This window comes from Oncorhynchus gorbuscha, linkage group LG20, assembly GCF_021184085.1.
Source record: "Oncorhynchus gorbuscha isolate QuinsamMale2020 ecotype Even-year linkage group LG20, OgorEven_v1.0, whole genome shotgun sequence".
NCBI lineage: Eukaryota > Metazoa > Chordata > Actinopteri > Salmoniformes > Salmonidae > Oncorhynchus > Oncorhynchus gorbuscha.
Genome location: NC_060192.1, coordinates 43930196 through 43950847, shown reverse-complemented (window position 1 = coordinate 43950847; position 20652 = coordinate 43930196). Strand labels below are relative to the sequence as shown.

General features: G+C 46.4%; 1 protein-coding gene across 1 annotated transcript; it reads right to left on the bottom strand.

Annotated features, from left to right (window-relative positions):
* Positions 1-17352: 17352 nt before the first annotated feature.
* On the bottom strand, positions 17353-19948 carry LOC124007372. The gene is made up of 2 exons (XM_046317876.1): positions 19305-19948; positions 17353-18177 (listed from the first exon to the last, which is right to left on the bottom strand). Exons 1-2 carry the CDS (start codon positions 19920-19922, stop codon positions 17398-17400), a joined length of 1398 nt encoding a protein of 465 aa, XP_046173832.1. The 5' UTR covers positions 19923-19948; the 3' UTR covers positions 17353-17397.
* Between the last annotated feature and the right edge of the window lie 704 nt (positions 19949-20652).

Here is a 20652-nt window from a genome sequence, read left to right as displayed (position 1 = left end):
GTCCACTGGGCCTTTTAATAGTCCTGTATTAGCAGAAATGTATTCCAGTGGCTATGCCCCTCTGCTGGTCAGTCCAAATCAATGGCCTTGTTTTATTCTACTTCATGTACACACTTTATTCCAATGAATGCGCCAATCTTTCCTGTTGCAAATGGTAATAATATAAATAATATATGCCATTTAGCAGACGCTTTTATCCAAAGCGACTTACAGTCATGTGTGCATACATTCTACGTATGGGTGGTCCCGGGAATTGAACCCACTACCCTGGCGTTACAAGCGCCATGCTCTACCAACTGAGCTACAGAAGGGAAGGCTTCTGAGAAACATCTAGAATCAAAGGGAATTAATTGCACTCCACCAACTCTTCACAGGGATTTTAATTTTAAATTAAACAAAACGTACCCATGCTATTTCAGATGTAGGAACCCGATGATGTACAATGTTGCAGATACATGGTTTTTATCCAGGGGGGGGGGGGGGTAGGCAAAGATTTGTGCATCAAAAGACCAACACAGGTTCCAAATGGCACCCTATTCCCTATATATAGTGCACTACTTTAGACCAGAGCCCTATATAACCCTATTCCCTATATAGTGCACTACTTTAGACCAGAGCCCTATATAACCCTATTCCCTATATAGTGCACTACTTTAGACCAGAGCCCTATATAACCCTATTCCCTATATAGTGCACTACTTTAGACCAGAGCCCTATATAACCCTATTCCCTATATAGTGCACTACTTTAGACCAGAGAACCTGTCAGGCTGTGTGACGGATTGAGTGCCAACTTTTCAGGCTATTGTGGCTTTTGACACAAAACAGCTCGGTCCACTTTCCCCAACAGGTTGGACGAGCTAGAAGGTTTGAAATCCTCCTCTCCGCTACTGAAATCTCAAAATCAGAACGAAAATAACTTTTACCGATCAAGAATGCCACCTGTTTGAGGAAGCGAACCAACTGCTTTTCTTCCAGACTGTTTGAAACGACATTCTGACCACTTTCCCAACAAGGTGGACGAGTATGAAAATCTGCCACAACTTTTTCGTTTTCTGCCATTCAAATCTAAAATCAGAAAACTTCTTCCACGAAAAACATTTAAGAGCTAAAGCCTCACAACGTTACTTTACGCACAGTTACAATCTAGCGGTTGTTTTCCCATCTTTTGTCCAGTTCTTGGTAAATATATTGAAAGTTAAATCCTTTAATTTCTTTCCAGGTTCCTGGTACCGTGGACACATGAAACTCACAGCAGGGGAATGGTAGTTCAGACGTTTATCATACAAACTCAAATGTTTTTTTTTATACAATAATAAACCAGCATTCTAAACTAAACATGGTTCCCTGATGTTTATAGTTGATCATCCTGAAATCGTGAATAAATCATAAAAAACACTAATTCTGTAGTAGTACAGTCTGTGTTGTATACAAAAGCAATACATAGAAAATACACTTAGAAAATATGAAAAATACAAGCCTACAGATTGTAAAAAGGTGTGAAGTGAAAGTTCTTTGGGTAAAAGCTTAGAATACACATCACTCTCTCATAACACTACTGAGCAACACAAAACACATCACTCTGTCATAACACTACTGAGCAACACAAAACACATCAATCACTCATAACACTACTGAGCAACACAAAACACATCAATCACTCATAACACTACTGAGCAACACAAAACACATCAATCACTCATAACACTACTGAGCAACACAAAACACATCAATCAAATGTAATTGATCTAATAGGGACATAACATCGCCTCAGTAGACAGGACTCACTCCACAGTGTAGGACAGTAGGGATATATGTTGGCGCCAGGATGAAACCGAGAGTAGGGCCTGAAAAGAGAACAGACCTGATTGGCAGAACATGTAACAGTATTTGGTAGCATTCTAACGTGTGTCCATCGTGTCATGTGGTCACAGTTGTTGTCAATTAAAACCCCCCCAAAATTGCATCTCTATCTGAGAAGCTCAGTGTCACATCTCTATCTGAGAAGCCCACAGTGTCACATCTCTATCTGAGAAGCTCAGTGTCACATCTCTATCTGAGAAGCTCAGTGTCACATCTCTATCTGAGAAGCCCACAGTGTCACATCTCTATCTGAGAAGCTCACAGTGTCACGTCTCTATCTGAGAAGCTCAGTGTCACGTCTCTATCTGAGAAGCCCACAGTGTCACGTCTCTATCTGAGAAGCCCACAGTGTCACATCTCTATCTGAGAAGCCCACGGTGTCACATCTCTATCTGAGAAGCCCACAGTGTCACGTCTCTATCTGAGAAGCCCACAGTGTCACATCTCTATCTGAGAAGCTCACAGTGTCACATCTCTATCTGAGAAGCCCACAGTGTCACATCTCTATCTGAGAAGCCCACAGTGTCACATCTCTATCTGAGAAGCTCACAGTGTCACAGAAGGACGGACGGACAGTTCCTTTTGGCAGGAACGGTAACATGATTTGAGAAGCTCCGTGTTGCACAGACAGACAGACAGACAGACAGACAGACAGACAGACAGACAGACAGACAGACAGACAGACAGACAGACAGACAGACAGACAGACAGACAGACAGACAGACAGACAGACAGACAGACAGACAGACAGACAGACAGACAGACAGACAGACAGACAGACAGACAGACAGACAGACAGACAGACAGACAGACAGACAGACAGACAGACAGACAGGTGTGACTGACACCATCGCTCTAATATCCAATTGGTGGTGGTGACATTTGACTCCCAGCATCATAATACATATGTCATAAAAGATTACATTTCATTTATTTATTTAACCAGGCAAGTCAGTTAAGAACAAATTATTATTTACAATGACGGCTTATAAGGGGAACAGTGGGTTAACTGCCTTGTTCTCAGGGGAACAGTGGGTTAACTGCCTTGTTCTCAGGGGAACAGTGGGTTAACTGCCTTGTTCTCAGGGGAACAGTGGGTTAACTGCCTTGTTCTCAGGGGAACAGTGGGTTAACTGCCTTGTTCTCAGGGGAACAGTGGGTTAACTGCCTTGTTCTCATGGGAACAGTGGGTTAACTGCCTTGTTCTCAGGGGAACATTGGGTTCACTGCCTTGTTCTCAGGGGAACAGTGGGTTCACTGCCTTGTTCTCAGGGGAACAGTGGGTTCACTGCCTTGTTCTCAGGGGAACAGTGGGTTCACTGCCTTGTTCTCAGGGGAACAGTGGGTTAACTGCCTTGTTCTCAGGGGAACAGTGGGTTAACTGCCTTGTTCTCAGGGGAACAGTGGGTTAACTGCCTTGTTCTCAGGGGAACAGTGGGTTAACTGCCTTGTTCTCAGGGGAACAGTGGGTTAACTGCCTTGTTCTCAGGGGAACAGTGGGTTAACTGCCTTGTTCTCAGGGGAACAGTGGGTTCACTGCCTTGTTCTCAGGGGAACAGTGGGTTCACTGCCTTGTTCTCAGGGGAACAGTGGGTTCACTGCCTTGTTCTCAGGGGAACAGTGGGTTAACTGCCTTGTTCTCAGGGGAACAGTGGGTTAACTGCCTTGTTCTCAGGGGAACAGTGGGTTAACTGCCTTGTTCTCAGGGGAACAGTGGGTTAACTGCCTTGTTCTCAGGGGAACAGTGGGTTAACTGCCTTGTTCTCAGGGGAACAGTGGGTTAACTGCCTTGTTCTCAGGGGAACAGTGGGTTAACTGCCTTGTTCTCAGGGGAACAGTGGGTTAACTGCCTTGTTCTCAGGGGAACAGTGGGTTAACTGCCTTGTTCTCAGGGGAACAGTGGGTTAACTGCCTTGTTCTCAGGGGAACAGTGGGTTCACTACCCTGTTCAGGGGAACAGTGGGTTAAACTTCCTTGTTCTCAGGGGGCAGAACAACAGATTTTTACCTTGTCAACTCGGGGGATTCCATCTAGCAACCTATCTGTTACTGGCCCAACCTGCCGCTCACAACTTGTCGTGACACACATTGCATTATTCCATGGCTGGTTATAACACCTACATAAGAGTGTCATAACTTACAACAGTAGTTATTTCATGGCTGGTTATAACACCTACATAAGAGTGTCATAACTTACAACAGTAGTTATTTCATGGCTGGTTATAACACCTACATAAGAGTGTCATAACCTACAACAGTAGTTATTGTATGGCTGGTTATGACCACCTACATAAGAGTGTCAAAGCCCACAAAACCGTCCACACGAGGCAAAACATTTCATTACACCATGGCCTGTGCGTCAACAGTATGTTTATGTTATATAACATTTTCTGAAATTAACCATTTTAAAATTCTCATTGTATATTCACTCACACATTGATGTCAGACATGCACCTGCACCAGTGCTCTGTTTCTGATGAGAGTGTCAAAGCCTTCCACACGAGGCAAAACATTCCATTCCACCATAGCTTACAGTATATTTATGTAATATATGTTTGTATATATTCTTATTGACCATATTCAATTCTCATTGTATATTCACTCACACATTGATGTCAGACATGCACCTGCACCAGTGCTCTGTTTCTGATGACTGGGATGAATGTAGGAGCAGATTTCAGGAGCAGGACAAGACACCCTCTATGTGACTGATGACTGACATAAGGACAGGTACGTGATAGGCCTATCTGGTCCTTCTGTAGCTCAGTTGGTAGAGCATGGCGCTTGTAACGCCAGGGTAGTGGGTTCGATCCCCGGGACCACCCATAAGTAGAATGTATGCACACATGACTGTAAGTCGCTTTGGATAAAAGCATCTGCTAAATGGCATATATTATTATTATTATATTATTATTATTATTATTATATTATGGTTTATATGATTATGATGGTCATAAGGCTTCTTGGCATAACAAAGCAATTGTACGGTGTTGAAAATAGTTTTGCTGTGCTGATGTCATAGGTACGAGACGGAGCCACTGTTAGCGTGGCTGTGGTCATAGGTACGAGACGGAGCCGCTGTTAGCATGGCTGTGCTGATGTCATAGGTACGAGACGGAGCCGCTGTTAGCGTGGCTGTGCTGAGGTCATAGTTACGAGACGGAGCCTCTGTTAGCGTGGCTGTGCTGAGGTCATAGGTACGAGACGGAGCCGCTGTTAGCGTGGCTGTGCTGAGGTCATAGGTACGAGACGGAGCCGCTGTTAGCATGGCTGTGCTGATGTCATAGGTACGAGACGGAGCCGCTGTTAGCATGGCTGTGCTGACGTCATAGGTACGAGACGGAGCCGCTGTTAGCATGGCTTTGCTGACGTCATAGGTACGAGACGGAGCCGCTGTTAGCATGGCTGTGCTCATAGGTACGAGACGGATCCGCTCTTAGCGTGGCTGTGCTGAGGTCATAGGTACAAGACGGAGCCGCTGTTAGCATGGCTGTGCTGAGGTCATAGGTACGAGACGGAGCCGCTGTTAGCATGGCTGTGCTGAGGTCATTTGTACGAGACGGAGCCGCTGTTAGCGGTGCTAAAAAAGTAGTTTTGCACACCCTCGAGTGTACAATAGCTTTCCAACAAAAAATGACCGATTAAATAAAACACATTACTTTGATGAATTTAGTCATAGTCCCGACACATCTACGATTGCTCTATGTTAGGTTGAGACGCGACCCAGTCGTTAAGTCTTTGTTCTGTATCTATGCACGCAACCCAGTCGATCATTCTAAATGTTTCGTTGCCAGCTTTTATCCCTTGCTTGCTAGCTAGCCAGCCAACACAATCACTTCAAACTGAAGCTGGTAAGACAGCAAACTAGCTGCAATTCATGTTGTTTGCATACAGTATATCTATAACAATTATGCTGATTCATGACTTTTACTGGCTGAGAAAAAAATGTCTTGTCCAGACACATTAAATGTCAATAGGAGATCTAGTGGAGATAGAATTTCAATATTTTTTTTTTTTTTTAATTGTCAAGAGACAGACGTTGTTGCAAACTAAATGTAGGCTAGAAGCAAGGGGAGATAATGTCTAGAATAATTTTACAGAGGAAAACAATTTAATGAATTGGTTGGCTGGGATAATGGATACATAGGGATTTGTCAGATGGAACAGAAAACAAGATACCCATTGTCATCTGCTTACTTTGAGCTAAACAATTTGTTTTTGTATGGCTTAGAATGCATCTCAACCAATAAAAATGCTTGTTTTGACCAACCTGTTTTAGAAAGTGTATTTTCTTAGCAAAGTGACACAGGATGGTCGTAATGGTTCATCACAATATCATAAATCGTATTTTCTGCAAGTTATTTCAAAGATGATAAAAAATTACACATTGCAACAAGAAATTATTTTTTTAAGAAACAAACTTTCAAACAAAACTAATTTGAGTAAATGTGGGTTTTGACACTTAAGTAGGTAACCATAACCAGCCATAAAATAACCGGGATTCATCCGATGGTATTGAGGAGTACACCACAAGTCACCGGCTTCATCAATAAATGTATTGATGACGTCGTCCCCACAGTGACCGTACGTACATACACCAACCAGAAGCAATGGATTACAGGCAACATCCACACTAAGCTAAAGGGTAGAGTGGCTGCTTCAAGGAGCGGGACTCTAACCTGGGCGCTTATAAGAAATCTCGCTTTGCCCTTCGACGAACCATCAAACAGGCAAAAAAAAAAATCGATATAGGACTAAGATTGAATCCTACTACACCGGCTCTGACACTCGTTGGATGTGGCAGGGCTTGCAAACTATTCCAGATGACAAATGGAAGCCCAGCCGCGAGCTGCCCAGTGACACGAGCCTACCAAATGAGTTAAATGACTTCTATGCTCGCATCAAGGCAACCAACACTGAAGCATGCATGAGAGCACCAGCTTTTCCGAACGAGTGTGTGATCAAGACATTCAAACAGGTCAACATTCACAAGACCGCGGGATCAGACGGATTACCAGGACATGTACTTAGAGCATGCGCTGACCAACTGAGTCTGCTATACCAACATGTTTAAAGCAGACCACCATAGTCCCTGTGCCCAAGAACACAAAGGCAACCTGCCTAAATGTCAACCAACCCGCAGCATTAAGTGCTTTGAAAGGCTTGTCATGGCTCACAACACCATCATCCCAGAAAACCTAGACCCACTCCACTTTGCATACCGCCCAAATAGATCCACAGATAACGCAAATCTCTATTGTACTCCACACCTAAGTGAGAATGCTGTTCATTGACTGCAGCTCAGCTTTCAACACCATAGTTACCTCAAAGCTCATCACTAAGGTAAGGACCCTGGGATTAAACCCCTCCATCTTCAACTGGATCCTGGACTTCCTGACGGGCCGTCCCCAGGTGGTAGGCAACAACATATTTGCTTTGCTGATCCTCAACATAGAGGCCCCTCAGGGGTGCGTGCTTAGTCCCCTCCTGTACTCCCTGTTTACTCACGACTGCATGGCCAAGCACGACTCCAACACCATCATTAAGTTTGCTGTCGACACAACGGTGGTAGGCCTGATCACCGACAACGATGAGGAGGTCAGAGACCTGGCCAGTGTGGTACCAGGACAAAACCTCTCCCTCAACATGATCAAGCAAAGGAGATGATGGTGGACTACAGGAAAAGGAGGACCGAACACGCCCCCATTCTCATCGACAGGGTGGTAGTGAAGCAGGTTGAGAACTTCCAAGTTCCTTGGCGTCCACATCACCAACAAACTATCATTTGGGTCCTCAGATTCTCAAAAGGTTCCACAGCTGCACCTCTGAGAGCATCCTGACTGGTTGCATCACCGTGTGCACCATCACACGCATGTTGATTTTGACCAACTACAGCAGAAGTGATAAGGACACTCAAGTTGAAATATCAAAACAAACTCTGAACCTGTTATGCTGGTGAATGAGGACCCAAAAGCGACTTAACGAAAACAGAGTCTTTATTCCAGTATATGACAAAAGTAATAATCCTGGAAAAATCAAGAAGAAAACAAAACAGGAAAAAAATTAAATCCACTCGTAGTAACGAGGACAGACTGGAGACTCGACCATTGACTGCAGGTTGCTTCGGGAAGGCACCGACCGTAGCAGACTAAGACACCTGCTCACACGCAGCATCTGAAGGAGACAAAACACGACAGGGCGAGACAAGGACACAGAACAGCGAACATCATACAAGGATCCGACAAGGACAGAAGCGGAAAACAAGGGGAGAAATAGGGCTCTAATCAGAGGGCAAAATAGGGGACAGGTGTGAAAAGAGTAAATGAGTGAGTTAGGAGAATGAGGAACAGCTGGGAGCAGGAACGGAACGATAGAGAGAAGAGAGAGAGGGAGGGGGAGAGAGAGGGATAGAAAAAGGGAACGAACCTAATAAGACCAGCAGGGGGAAACGAACAGAAGGGAAAGCACAAGGACAAGACAATATATGACAAAACATGACAGAACCAACTATATTAATTCGGGGACAGGTCGAAACACATTAACTATTACTATTATTAAAGTCACGCAGTAAAATACTATTTGAGTAAAAGTCTAAAAGTATTTGGTTGTAAATATACTTGCAGTATGTTTCAAAAAGTAAATGTAATTGCTCAATTTTACTTAAGTATACAAAAGTACAAATCTTTTCAAATTCCTTATATTAAGGAAAACAGAGGGCTTCATTTTCTTGTATTAAAAAAAACAAACAAATCACGGATAGCCAGGGGAACACTCCAACACTCAGACATCATTACAGATAGCCAGGGGCACACTCCTACACTCAGACATCATTACAGATAGCCAGGGGAACACTCCTACACTCAGACATCATTACAGATAGCCAGGGACACACTCCTACACTCAGACATCATTACAGATAGCCAGGGACACACTCCTACACTCAGACATCATTACAGATAGCCAGGGGAACACTCCTACACTCAGACATCATTACAGATAGCCAGGGGAACACTCCTACACTCAGACATCATTACAGATAGCCAGGGACACACTCCTACACTCAGACATCATTACAGATAGCCAGGGGAACACTCCTACACTCAGACATCATTACAGATAGCCAGGGGGCACACTCCTACACTCAGACATCATTACAGATAGCCAGGGGAACACTCCTACACTCAGACATCATTACAGATAGCCAGGGACACACTCCTACACTCAGACATCATTACAGATAGCCAGGGACACACTCCTACACTCAGACATCATTACAGATAGCCAGGGGAACACTCCTACACTCAGACATCATTACAGACAGCCAGGGACACACTCCTACACCCAGACATCATTACAGATAGCTAGGGACACACTCCTACACTCAGACATCATTACAGATAGCCAGGGACACACTCCTACACTCAGACATCATTACAGATAGCCAGGGGAACACTCCTACACTCAGACATCATTACAGATAGCCAGGGACACACTCCTACACTCAGACATCATTACAGATAGCCAGGGGAACACTCCTACACTCAGACATCATTACAGATAGCCAGGGACACACTCCTACACTCAGACATCATTACAGATAGCCAGGGACACACTCCTACACTCAGACATCATTACAGATAGCCAGGGACACACTCCTACACTCAGACATCATTACAGATAGCCAGGGACACACTCCTACACTCAGACATCATTACAGATAGCCAGGGACACACTCCTACACTCAGACATCATTACAGATAGCCAGGGACACACTCCAACACTCAGAGATCATTACAGATAGCCAGGGACACACTCCTACACTCAGACATCATTACAGATAGCCAGGGGAACACTCCTACACTCAGACATCATTACAGATAGCCAGGGACACACTCCTACACTCAGACATCATTACAGATAGCCAGGGGGCACACTCCTACACTCAGACATCATTACAGATAGCCAGGGGGCACACTCCTACACTCAGACATCATTACAGATAGCCAGGGGGCACACTCCTACACTCAGACATCATTACAGATAGCCAGGGGCACACTCCTACACTCAGACATCATTACAGATAGCCAGGGACACACTCCTACACTCAGACATCATTACAGATAGCCAGGGACACACTCCTACACTCAGACATCATTACAGATAGCCAGGGGAACACTCCTACACTCAGACATCATTACAGATAGCCAGGGACACACTCCTACACTCAGACATCATTACAGATAGCCAGGGACACACTCCTACACTCAGACATCATTACAGATAGCCAGGGACACACTCCAACACTCAGACATCATTACAGATAGCCAGGGACACACTCCTACACTCAGACATCATTACAGACAGCCAGGGACACACTCCTACACTCAGACATCATTACAGATAGCCAGGGGAACACTCCTACACTCAGACATCATTACAGATAGCCAGGGGAACACTCCTACACTCAGACATCATTACAGACAGCCAGGGACACACTCCTACACCCAGACATCATTACAGATAGCTAGGGACACACTCCTACACTCAGACATCATTACAGATAGCCAGGGACACACTCCTACACTCAGACATCATTACAGATAGCCAGGGGAACACTCCTACACTCAGACATCATTACAGATAGCCAGGGACACACTCCTACACTCAGACATCATTACAGATAGCCAGGGGAACACTCCTACACTCAGACATCATTACAGATAGCCAGGGACACACTCCTACACTCAGACATCATTACAGATAGCCAGGGACACACTCCTACACTCAGACATCATTACAGATAGCCAGGGACACACTCCTACACTCAGACATCATTACAGATAGCCAGGGACACACTCCTACACTCAGACATCATTACAGATAGCCAGGGACACACTCCTACACTCAGACATCATTACAGATAGCCAGGGACACACTCCAACACTCAGAGATCATTACAGATAGCCAGGGACACACTCCTACACTCAGACATCATTACAGATAGCCAGGGGAACACTCCTACACTCAGACATCATTACAGATAGCCAGGGACACACTCCTACACTCAGACATCATTACAGATAGCCAGGGGCACACTCCTACACTCAGACATCATTACAGATAGCCAGGGGCACACTCCTACACTCAGACATCATTACAGATAGCCAGGGGGCACACTCCTACACTCAGACATCATTACAGATAGCCAGGGGGCACACTCCTACACTCAGACATCATTACAGATAGCCAGGGACACACTCCTACACTCAGACATCATTACAGATAGCCAGGGACACACTCCTACACTCAGACATCATTACAGATAGCCAGGGGAACACTCCTACACTCAGACATCATTACAGATAGCCAGGGACACACTCCTACACTCAGACATCATTACAGATAGCCAGGGACACACTCCTACACTCAGACATCATTACAGATAGCCAGGGACACACTCCAACACTCAGACATCATTACAGATAGCCAGGGACACACTCCTACACTCAGACATCATTACAGACAGCCAGGGACACACTCCTACACTCAGACATCATTACAGATAGCCAGGGGAACACTCCTACACTCAGACATCATTACAGATAGCCAGGGACACACTCCTACACTCAGACATCATTACAGACAGCCAGGGGAACACTCCTACACTCAGACATCATTACAGATAGCCAGGGGAACACTCCTACACTCAAGACATTATTACAGATAGCCAGGGACACACTGACATCATTACAGATAGCCAGGGGAACACTCCTACACTCAGACATCATTACAGATAGCCAGGGGAACACTCCTACACTCAGACATCATTACAGATAGCCAGGGGGCACACTCCTACACTCAGACATCATTACAGATAGCCAGGGACACACTCCAACACTCAGACATCATTACAGATAGCCAGGGACACACTCCAACACTCAGACATCATTACAGATAGCCAGGGGCACACTCCTACACTCAGACATCATTACAGATAGCCAGGGGCACACTCCTACACTCAGACATCATCACGGATAGCCAGGGGAACACTCCAACACTCAGACATCATTACAGATAGCCAGGGGAACACTCCAACACTCAGACATTATTACAGATAGCCAGGGGAACACTCCAACACTCAGACATCATTACAGATAGCCAGGGGAACACTCCAACACTCAAGACATTATTACAGATAGCCAGGGACACACTGACATCATTACAGATAGCCAGGGGAACACTCCTACACTCAGACATCATTACAGATAGCCAGGGGAACACTCCTACACTCAGACATCATTACAGATAGCCAGGGACACACTCCAACACTCAGACATCATTACAGATAGCCAGGGACACAGTCCTACACTCAGACATAATTTACAAAAGATGCATTTGTGTTTAGTGAGTCCTCCAGATCAGAGGCAGTAGGGACGACCAGGGATGTTCTCTTGATAATTGTGTGAATTGGACCATTTTCCAGTCCTGCTAAGCATTCAAAATGTAACTAGTACTTTTTTGGGTATAAAAAGTACTTTTTTAATTTTAGGAATGTAGTGAAGTCAAAGTAAAAGTTGTCAAAAATATCAAAAGTAATGTACAGATACCCCAACTTTAAAGTACCTTGACTAACCTGTAACCTCCTACACTCAGACATCATTACAGATAGCCAGGGACACACTCCAACACTCAGACATCATTACAGATAGCCAGGGACACACTCCTACACTCAGACATCATTACAGACAGCCAGGGACACACTCCTACACTCAGACATCATTACAGATAGCCAGGGGAACACTCCTACACTCAGACATCATTACAGATAGCCAGGGGAACACTCCTACACTCAGACATCATTACAGATAGCCAGGGGAACACTCCTACACTCAGACATCATTACAGATAGCCAGGGACACACTCCAACACTCAGACATCATTACAGATAGCCAGGGACACAGTCCTACACTCAGACATAATTTACAAAAGATGCATTTGTGTTTAGTGAGTCCTCCAGATCAGAGGCAGTAGGGACGACCAGGGATGTTCTCTTGATAATTGTGTGAATTGGACCATTTTCCAGTCCTGCTAAGCATTCAAAATGTAACTAGTACTTTTTTGGGTATAAAAAGTACTTTTTTAATTTTAGGAATGTAGTGAAGTCAAAGTAAAAGTTGTCAAAAATATCAAAAGTAATGTACAGATACCCCAACTTTAAAGTACCTTGACTAACCTGTAACTCGATAACGGTACCCCCTCTATATAGCCTCCACATTGACTCTGTACCGGTACCCCCTGTATATAGCCTCCACATTGACTCTGTACCGGTACCCCCTGTATATAGCCTCCACATTGACTCTGTACCGGTACCCCCTGTATATAGCCTCCACATTGACTCTGTACCGATACCCCTGTATATAGCCTCCACATTGACTCTGTACCGGTACCCCTGTATATAGCCTCCACATTGACTCTGTACCGGTACCCCCTGTATATAGCCTCCACATTGACTCTGTACCGGTACCCCCTGTATATAGCCTCCACATTGACTCTGTACCGGTACCCCCTGTATATAGCCTCCACATTGACTCTGTACCAGTACCCCCTGTATATAGCCTCCACATTGACTCTGTACCGGTACCCCCTGTATATAGCATACACCTTGACTCTGTACCGGTACCCCCTGTATATAGCCTCCACATTGACTCTGTACCGGTACCCCCTGTATATAGCCTCCACATTGACTCTGTACCGGTACACCCTGTATATAGCCTACACCTTGACTCTGTACCGGTACCCCCTGTATATAGCCTCCACATTGACTCTGTACCGGTACCCCCTGTATATAGCCTCCACATTGACTCTGTACCGGTACCCCCTGTATATAGCCTCCTCATTGACTCTGTACCGGTACCCCCTGTATATAGCCTCCACATTGACTCTGTACCGGTACCCCCTGTATATAGCCTCCTCATTGACTCTGTACCGGTACCCCCTGTATATAGCCTCCTCATTGACTCTGTACCGGTACCCCCTGTATATAGCCTCCACATTGACTCTGTACCGGTACCCCCTGTATATAGCCTCCACATTGACTCTGTACCGGTACCCCCTGTATATAGCCTCCACATTGACTCTGTACCGGTACCCCCTGTATATAGCCTCCACATTGACTCTGTACCGGTACCCCCTGTATATAGCCTCCACATTGACTCTGTACCGGTACCCCTGTATATAGCCTCCACATTGACTCTGTACCGGTACCCCTGTATATAGCCTCCACATTGACTCTGTACCGGTACCCCCTGTATATAGCCTCCACATTGACTCTGTACCGGTACCCCCTGTATATAGCCTCCACATTGACTCTGTACCGGTACCCCCTGTATATAGCCTCCACATTGACTCTGTACCGGTACCCCCTGTATATAGCCTCCACATTGACTCTGTACCGGTACCCCCTGTATATAGCCTCCACATTGACTCTGTACTGGTACCCCCTGTATATAGCCTCCACATTGACTCTGTATGGTACCCCCTGTATATAGCCTCCACATTGACTCTGTATGGTACCCCCTGTATATAGCCTCCACATTGACTCTGTATGGTAACCCCTGTATATAGCCTCCACATTGACTCTGTACTGGTACCCCCTGTATATAGCCTCCACATTGACTCTGTACCGGTACCTCCTGTATATAGCCTCCACATTGACTCTGTACCGGTACCCCCTGTATATAGCCTCCACATTGACTCTGTACCGGTACCTCCTGTATATAGCCTCCACATTGACTCGGTACCGGTACCTCCTGTATATAGCCTCCACATTGACTCTGTATGGTACCCCCTGTATATAGCCTCCACATTGACTCTGTATGGTACCCCCTGTATATAGCCTCCACATTGACTCTGTATGGTACCCCCTGTATATAGCCTCCACATTGACTCTGTATGGTACCCCCTGTATATAGCCTCCACATTGACTCTGTATGGTACCCCCTGTATATAGCCTCCACATTGACTCTGTATGGTACCCCTGTATATAGCCTCCACATTGACTCTGTATGGTACCCCCTGTATATAGCCTCCACATTGACTCTGTATGGTACCCCCTGTATATAGCCTCCACATTGACTCTGTATGGTACCCCCTGTATATAGCCTCCACATTGACTCTGTACCAGTACCCCCTGTATATAGCCTCCACATTGACTCTGTATGGTACCCCCTGTATATAGCCTCCACATTGACTCTGTACCAGTACCCCCTGTATATAGCCTCCACATTGACTCTGTATGGTACCCCCTGTATATAGCCTCCACATTGACTCTGTATGGTACCCCCTGTATATAGCCTCCACATTGACTCTTTATGGTACCCCCTGTATATAGCCTCCACATTGACTCTGTATGGTACCCCCTGTATATAGCCTCCACATTGACTCTGTACCGGTACCCCCTGTATATAGCCTCCACATGGACTCTGTATGGTACCCCCTGTATATAGCCTCCACATTGACTCTGTATGGTACCCCCTGTATATAGCCTCCACATTGACTCTGTATGGTGCCCCCTGTATATAGCCTCCACATTGACTCTGTATGGTACCCCCTGTATATAGCCTCCACATTGACTCTGTATGGTACCCCCTGTATATAGCCTCCACATTGACTCTGTATGGTACCCCCTGTATATAGCCTCCACATTGACTCTGTATGGTACCCCTGTATATAGCCTCCACATTGACTCTGTATGGTACCCCTGTATATAGCCTCCACATTGACTCTGTATGGTACCCCTGTATATAGCCTCCACATTGACTCTGTATGGTACCCCTGTATATAGCCTCCACATTGACTCTGTATGGTACCCCCTGTATATAGCCTCCACATTGACTCTGTATGGTACCCCCTGTATAAAGCCTCCACATTGACTCTGTATGGTACCCCCTGTATATAGCCTCCACATTGACTCTGTATGGTACCCCCTGTATAAAGCCTCCACATTGACTCTGTATGGTACCCCCTGTATATAGCCTCCACATTGACTCTGTATGGTACCCCCTGTATATAGCCTCCACATTGACTCTGTACCCCCTGTATATAGCCTCCACATTGACTCTGTATGGTACCCCCTGTATATAGCCTCCACATTGACTCTGTACCGGTACCCCCTGTATATAGCCTCCACATTGACTCTGTATGGTACCCCCTGTATATAGCCTCCACATTGACTCTGTATGGTACCCCCTGTATATAGCCTCCACATTGACTCTGTACCCCCTGTATATAGCCTCCACATTGACTCTGTATGGTACCCCCTGTATATAGCCTCCACATTGACTCTGTACCGGTACCCCCTGTATATAGCCTCCACATTGACTCTGTACCCCCTGTATATAGCCTCCATATTGACTCTGTACCCCCTGTATAAAGCCTCGTTATTGTTACTTTTTAGAAAAGTATTATTATTTTACTTTATACTTGAAGTTTATTTAGTAAATATTTTCTTAACTCTTATTTTTATCATAACTGTATTGTTGGCTAAGGGCTTGTAAGTAAGCATTTCACGGTAAGGTCTATGTGACAAATACAATTTGATTTGATGACAGTGTTACGATCATTATGATAAGTTATGTCAGCTGTTGTGACATGGTTATAACTGTGTCATAACGTGTTATGATGCTGGTGTCAAGCGTTACCCAAAGGGTTTTCAGTAAAAGAGTAAAAAAATAAAGGCTCAGTCATGTCTTTACAACTTCCTCCTCTCCTCTCTTCCTACTCCTCCTCCTCTTCTGGGCACCTTCCAGGCAACAAGACAGGTCCCCCTCCTCCTCCTCTTCTGGGCACCTTCCAGGCAACAAGACAGGTCCCCCTCTCCTCTCTTCCTCCTCCTCCTCCTCTTCTGGGCACCTTCCAGACAACAAGACAGGTCCCCCTCTCCTCTCTTCCTCCTCCTCCTCCTCTTCTGGGCACCTTCCAGGCAACAAGACATGTTCTCCTCTCCTATCTTCCTCCTCCTCCTCCTCTTCTGGGCACCTTCCAGGCAACAAGACATGTTCTCCTCTCCTCTCTTCCTCTTCTCCTCATCCTCCACTGGGCACCTTCCAGGCAACAAGACAGCTCCTCCTCTCAACTCCTGCTTTTCTTTCCTCTCTTCAGTGTCCGTTAACCCTCTCCTCCCCTCCTCCCCTCCTCCTCTCCTCTCCTCCCCTCCTCCTCTCCTCTCCTCTCTTCAGTGTCCGTTAACCCTCTCCTCCCCTCCTCCCCTCCTCCTCCTCCCCTCCTCCTCTCCTCTCTTCAGTGTCCGTTAACCCTCTCCTCCCCTCCTCCCCTCCTCCTCCTCCCCTCCTCCTCTCCTCTCTTCAGTGTCCGTTAACCCCTCTCCTCCCCTCCTCCCCTCCTCCTCCTCCCCTCCTCCTCTCCTCTCTTCAGTGTCCGTTAACCCTCTCCTCCCCTCCTCCCCTCCTCCTCCTCCCCTCCTCCTCTCCTCTCTTCAGTGTCCGTTAACCCTCTCCTCCCCTCTAGGTGTGTACAGGTCAGAACTCATCCTCTCCCAGGTATAGCGAGGTCATATCTAGATCCAGCATGCATTGCTCTGCCTCAGTCAGTCCATAGGGGGACTCTCCAGACAGAGGAAGAGACCTGCACCTCCCCTTCCTTTGTTCACTGGCAGACACGCTAAATGTGGAGCTGCGCTGCCTCTGCTGCTGTTGGTTATGGCGCCCCTGCTGGTCGGAGGCGGTGTTGCAAGACTGAGCTTCTCTCAGCTTCCTGGCCAGGATATTTCTCTGAATCGGGGAAGGGCCTCGGCGGTTCCAGTTGTGTTCTGCCCGCTCTGCCCGGTCCGGGGTGAGGTAAGCAGGGCAGCCACGAGACCCCACCCCTGGTCCTAATCCTGGTCCACCTATACCTGAAGTCCCACCTCTCTCTCCTCTATCTTCACCACCTTCTCTTCGATCACCAATCCTCCGCCTCTCCCTCTCCAGGGTGAGTTCAGGGTTGCTGAGCAGCTCAGATCCTAACATGGCCGCCGTTGTAGTGTTGGTCTCTGTGTGTTTAGGGTCAGAGATCAAGTAGGTGTTGTTGTTTTCAGCGTGTTTGGGTTTGTTACTGGAAAACGGAGGACATCCAGTCTCCACCCAGGGTCTTCTCCTGTCGTCCCCAGGCCAAAGGGTTCGCGGATTGGGCCTGGCCCAGTCAGGGGTGCTCTGCTCTGGGATGGGATAGGGGGGGAAGGCTGGGTTCTGGGTCTGGGTCTCCAAGGTTCCTCGGGTCCTACAGCTGCCCTCGGGGAGGGTCCTGGTGCGGGGACCCACCTGAATTAATTAGATGAATGTCTGAATTAGTCATTAATTGTGCATATGTACACTGTCATTTGAGTACAACTATACATACATTAAATATTATCAAGGAATAAAAACACAAAGCCTACTGACTTATTTCCATTGTGCTCCAGGTCATTACCTTCCTGGTTGTTATTGGTCATTACCTTCCTGGTTGTTATTGGTCATTACCTTCCTGGTTGTTATTGGTCATTACCTTCCTGGTTGTTATTGGTCATTACCTTCCTGGTTGTTATTGGTCATTACCTTCCTGGTTGTTATTGGTCATTACCTTCCTGGTTGTTATTGGTCATTACCTTCCTGGTTGTTATTGGTCATTACCTTCCTGGTTGTTATTGGTCATTACCTTCCTGGTTGTTATTGGTCATTACCTTCCTGGTTGTTATTGGTCATTACCTTCCTGGTTGTTATTGGTCATTACCTTCCTGGTTGTTATTGGTCATTACCTTCCTGGTTGTTATTGGTCATTACCTTCCTGGTTGTTATTGGTCATTACCTTCCTGGTTGTTATTGGTCATTTCCTTCCTGGTTGTTATTACCTTCCTGGTTGTTATTGGTCATTACCTTCCTGGTTGTTATTGGTCATTACCTTCCTGGTTGTTATTGGTCATTACCTTCCTGGTTGTTATTGGTCATTACCTTCCTGGTTGTTATTGGTCATTACCTTCCTGGTTGTTATTGGTCATTACCTTCCTGGTTGTTATTGGTTATTACCTTCCTGGTTGTTATTGGTCATTACCTTCCTGGTTGTTATTGGTCATTACCTTCCTGGTTGTTATTGGTCATTACCTCCCTGGTTGTTATTACCTTCCTGGTTGTTATTGGTCATTACCTTCCTGGTTGTTATTACCTTCCTGGTTGTTATTGGTCATTACCTTCCTGGTTGTTATTGGTTATTACCTTCCTGGTTGTTATTGGTTATTACCTTCCTGGTTGTTATTGGTCATTACCTTCCTGGTTGTTATTGGTCATTACCTTCCTGGTTGTTATTGATCATTACCTTCCTGGTTGTTATTGGTCATTACCTTCCTGGTTGTTATTGGTCATTACCTTCCTGGTTGTTATTGGTCATTACCTTTCTGGTTGTTATTGGTTATTACCTGGGTCTGACTCCTCTCCCTGTGGGGGCGACATGGGGCTGCTGGGGGAGGTGGGGGCTTGGTGTCGTGAAAGCTGGATGTCCGTCTGCAGTTTGGGTTTTTCTGGTACGAGTTGGAGGGAATGCCTCCTCCACCCATCCCTCCTAACCCAGTCCTCTCCACCATCTCCACCCAGTCTGCCGTGCGGTCTCGTCGTTGGGAGCTCCCGCCTCCTCCTGCCATCCCTCCTAACCCAGTCCTCTCCACCATCTCCACCCAGTCTGCCGTGCCGTCTCGTCGTTGGGAGCTCCCACCTCCTCCTCCCCTACCTTCTCTCATGTATCCGGCCACGGGAGGCCCCAGGACGAGCTCCACCCTGGGGCTCAGTCTGTCTGGCAGAGTTACCGAGCTGCGCTGTGGGACCCTGTGCTCAGGGAAAGGGGCGGTGATACGAAAGCGGCTCAGATTAGAATCTTCTTCCTGGAGGTCCAGGGGGCTGGGGTTGGGGCTGAGCCCAGGGAGGGTGAACCCTGGCTGGGTAGGAGTGGAGGTGGGCGAGTCCTCCAGAAGAGTGTCGTGGACAGGGCTCTGTGAGACATGATAGAGCTGGGTGGCTTCCTTTAAACCTCTCTTCTTCATCTCTTTTAACTGCTGCTGGGCCAGACGGTACCTGGACAGAATACAGTCATATAGTTAACCCTACAGCTGCTGCTGAACCAGACAGTCATATAGTTAACCCTACAGCTGCTGCTGAACCAGACAGTCATATAGTTAACCCTACAGTTGCTGCTGAACCAGACAGTCATATAGTTAACCCTACAGCTGCTGCTGAACCCTGGATAGAATACAGTCATATAGTTAACCCTACAGCTGCTGCTGAACCAGACAGTCATATAGTTAACCCTACAGCTGCTGCTGAACCAGACAGTCATATAGTTAACCCTACAGCTGCTGCTGAACCCTGGATAGAATACAGTCATATAGTTAACCCTACAGCTGCTGCTGAACCAGACAGTCATATAGTTAACCCTACAGCGGCTGCTGAACCAGACAGTCATATAGTTAACCCTACAGCTGCTGCTGAACCAGACAGTCATATAGTTAACCCTACAGCTGCTGCTGAACCAGACAGTCATATAGTTAACCCTACAGCTGCTGCTGAACCCTGGATAGAATACAGTCATATAGTTAACCCTACAGCTGCTGCTGAACCAGACAGTCATATAGTTAACCCTACAGCTGCTGCTGAACCAGACAGTCATATAGTTAACCCTACATCTGCTGCTGAACCAGACAGTCATATAGTTAACCCTACAGCTGCTGCTGAACCAGACAGTCATATAGTTAACCCTACAGCTGCTGCTGAACC